The sequence below is a fragment of the Musa acuminata genome, chromosome BXJ2-8 (assembly GCF_036884655.1).
Source record: "Musa acuminata AAA Group cultivar baxijiao chromosome BXJ2-8, Cavendish_Baxijiao_AAA, whole genome shotgun sequence".
Classification (NCBI taxonomy): Eukaryota; Viridiplantae; Streptophyta; class Magnoliopsida; order Zingiberales; family Musaceae; genus Musa; species Musa acuminata.
In genome coordinates this window covers 6,159,936-6,163,344 of record NC_088345.1, presented here as the reverse complement: position 1 = coordinate 6,163,344, position 3,409 = coordinate 6,159,936, and the positions used below count along the sequence as shown (strand labels likewise).

The following is a 3,409-nucleotide window of genomic DNA, read 5'->3' as shown; positions in this document are numbered from 1 at the left end:
GCCCAGCTCGGAGCTTTCAGAACATCTCAAGATACAATTCCATTGCCCAAGGACAGATCCTAGAGCTCCAAAAGGGATGCATTATTTCTGTGCACACGTGAATTCCAGCATCCAATCAACAAAAGTTAAAGCAGATGTGACATTTGAGCTGCTTGTTTTGGGGCAAGCTTGTAGCTCAAACCCAAAGTTCAACACTTCAATTAGTGGTCACCTGGCAAAGTTCTTTTCCAACAAAATTTGAAGCATTTAGGTGCAGACAAGTAATTACTGTTGTTTTCACTGGAGATATATCAACAGGGGCATGGTAACTAAACCAAGTTTGGAGCCCACATTTGATCTTCCAATTTCCCTTTCAGGACTCCTGCCATCAGAGCTACATGCCATATGCACTTGGGTTCCAAGATTGACCTACCTCTGTCCAATTCACCATAAAGTATGGCAATTCTGCTTGTCCTGATACATAAATATTTTTGTCACCTCACATTATTCCTGAAAGCTCAGAAGAAAGTATGTCCTTTTGTTGTCCATATAAGCATTCACGGCGCGGTCCTGAGAATAATATTAGCTGCAAATCTGGTGATGAACCTGCACGATTTTAAGACGGTTCAGCATAGCCGAAAGTGTTTGAGAAGTGGAAACCTGGAAACATACCTCAACAAATCCTGTCAGTTCAGCATTGCCAAACATGGTCCTAATTCTTGGAGAACTTGATATCTGCCAGCAAATCTACAAGACCACCACAGGTTAGTCTGGATTGCCTGTTGGATGAAATGGAGGACAACAAGCTACTAAACCAAAGTCTGGAGCCCACCTCTGAATGCTTTTGTTCGTACTGCTTGGGTTGCTCTTCAGATTCTTTTGCAGACCTCCTGAAATATACCATCAAAAAAGCTACATGCCATAAGCACTTAGACCCCAAGATTCACATGCCAACAATTAGACAAGACCATTCAAACAAAGCTCCATCCATCCACCAGAAAGTATGACTATTTCTGCTTTCCCTGCTACACAGACAACTTGTTCATCTCTCCTTATCCCCGAAACCTAACAAGTCTGTAATTTTTTGTTGCCTATACAAACAGTAAACTTGGATCAGCTGAACTATGGTGACACACCTGAACAATTTCCAGTCAGTTGAGCATTGCAAAAGATGTTAAAGAAGCTGAAGACTGGTGACATACCTCAACAATATTGCCTGTTCATAATTGTCTAAGATTGCTTTAAATCTTAGAAAACTTCATGTCGACGAGCAAACCCACAGGACCTCCATCTCTAGGATACCATTTTAGACTCGGAACAAGCATAACTATCATTCATCATCCTCGATTCACACCATGAACATTTCCATCAGGTTGACACTAAGTCTGAAAATACATCTGATTTAAGGGAAGAAAACTAAATAGAGTTGTCCATCTTTGCAATCAAGATTATATAATATATATATATATATATATATATATATGTATGTATGTATGTATTACTCAGATCCAACAAATTGCCTAGAGATTACATACAGACAAATGGTTCCCGCATATACAGAAAGACTCGATGCATTACTCGCTCACAAATACAACAAAGAAAGACATTTGCAGTGGATCAAGTCCCAGACTCTCCACTGCATACATGTGGCCTTCTACCGGCAAACGGATGATATGATCACTAGTAATTGATGATATGAACATTAGGATTATGATTCAGTAGTTGGAAAAAGAATCGCCCTCGATCCTTTTACCAACTTCGGATGCTCTCTCATCCGATCTACACCGAATTGCTTGCACATTCTGGGGTGGTGACTCCATCATCATTCAATCAAAAAAAGCGGTCTTTCAGCTTGAATGAAAGTAGAGCATGACGGGACACACAAGAAGCACACACATAAGCAAAGCAAGCCAAAGCCAAGCTATATAGGACCTTTAATAACAAGGACGGCGGAGCTCGTTTCAGATGGCGGCGTCTCGAGCATCGAGTTGGTAGCGGAGCTCGCCGGATTGGCTCTGCCGATCAAAAGGAAGCGTGCATGGGTGTTGTTAGACGAAATGCCAAGATGGATCGAATAAAAAAGATGTTTACGAGGGGAGAAGATGGAAGGGGAGGTGGAAAGGGACCTCGGCGACGAGGGAAGCTAGGCGAGAGCCCTCGCGGAGAGGGCGAGAGGACGACGCGACGGGGGTGCAGTCGGGCGGGTACTCGAAGAGGGAGAGGGGGAAGCGCTTGTCGACGACGCCAACATCGAAGTGGATGATGCCGGAGGCCTGGTCGTCGAGGCGGATGGCGCGGACGGGGAACCAGAGGAAGAGGTCCTGGGCAGCGATGCCGGAGAGGCCGTCGATCTGGCCGGGCGAGATGGTGCCCGCCACGCTGGCGTTGTAGCGCACCTCGCTCTCGAACTTGGCCGTGCACGGCGCGTCCAGCCGCGCCTCGAACCGCCCCTCCCCGTCCACGTAAAACTCCCGCACCCCCTTGGGCAGCAACCCGATGGGCAGCCCGTGCGACCGCAGCACCTCGTACGCGCTCCCGTCCCCGCTCGCCGCCACCGCAACGACGACGAACAAGATGAAGAGGACGAGGAAGCGGCGGGTGTGGTGGCCGCAGCTCATATTGCAGACGAGTCCGACGCGAAAGGGGGTGCTAATTGTACCAGCAGTCTAAATTTGGGATTCCGATCCACGAGTCACTTGTTTAGGTTACCTTTCGCTTCTCAGATTTGGGAGAGGAAGAGAGGAGTAAAGGGGGAACAGAAAAAAAAAGGGAACAGGGGATGTGGAGGCTTGGCAGAGACAGAGACACAGACACACAGTTGGTGGCAGCAAAAGGAAGGAAAGGGGGTGGGGGGGAGAGGAGAAGAGAGAGGGGGTGGGGAGATCTGAGGAGGAAGAGGAGGAGGAGGAGGAGCAGCAGCAGCAGCAGCAGCAGCAGGAAGAGGAGGATCAGAGAAGGGCAGGGGGAGGGGGGGAAGGGAGCAATAATTGAAGGGTGGGGGACGAGGAGAGGTGGTGGGGCCGACGGGGGCCCACCGTCGATCACCTCTCTCCTACGCCCACCGTAGAAGGACTGCACTGGGTAAGGAGGAGGAGCAGTCTCCGGTGCGTCTCGTTGTTGGCCGCCTTCTTATTGTTACTGTTGCGGGCGAAGGAACGGATGGACGAGATGGGCGGAGAGGAGGTGATCGTTCGCGGTGTTTTCCTTGTTTGGGGAGCGAAGAGGACGACCGTCCACGTGGGCTGTTGGAGGACGACGCGCATACATTAATAATGTATGGCCAGCCTAAACATGGCACACACCAACATGCGGGGGTGGCCATTGCCGTGTCCCGCCACATCCGGCCCTCACGTGAATCTCAAAGCAAACTACTTAACGGTGCGGATGTGCTCCCACCGCAAGGAACATGCGCCAAGCTACGAATCCAGCC

General features: G+C 49.3%; 1 protein-coding gene across 1 annotated transcript; it reads right to left on the bottom strand.

Moving 5' to 3' along the window:
- Window positions 1-1,534: 1,534 nt before the first annotated feature.
- Window positions 1,535-2,873, bottom strand: LOC135618911 (uncharacterized). Its single transcript, XM_065120329.1, has 2 exons — window positions 2,106-2,873; window positions 1,535-1,994 (listed from the first exon to the last, which is right to left on the bottom strand). Exons 1-2 carry the CDS (start codon window positions 2,595-2,597, stop codon window positions 1,941-1,943), a joined length of 546 nt encoding a protein of 181 aa, XP_064976401.1. The 5' UTR covers window positions 2,598-2,873; the 3' UTR covers window positions 1,535-1,940.
- Window positions 2,874-3,409: the final 536 nt, after the last annotated feature.

What these genes read in the sequence shown, in the direction of transcription:
- LOC135618911 (XM_065120329.1), bottom strand. Translation starts at nt 2,597, where the DNA reads ATGAGCTGCGGCCACCACACCCGCCGCTTCCTCGTCCTCTTCATCTTG. An exon ending in TAGCTTCCCTCGTCGCCGAG is followed by an intron (nt 1,995 to 2,105) that starts GTCCCTTTCCAC and finishes TTTGATCGGCAG; the next exon opens with AGCCAATCCGGCGAGCTCCG.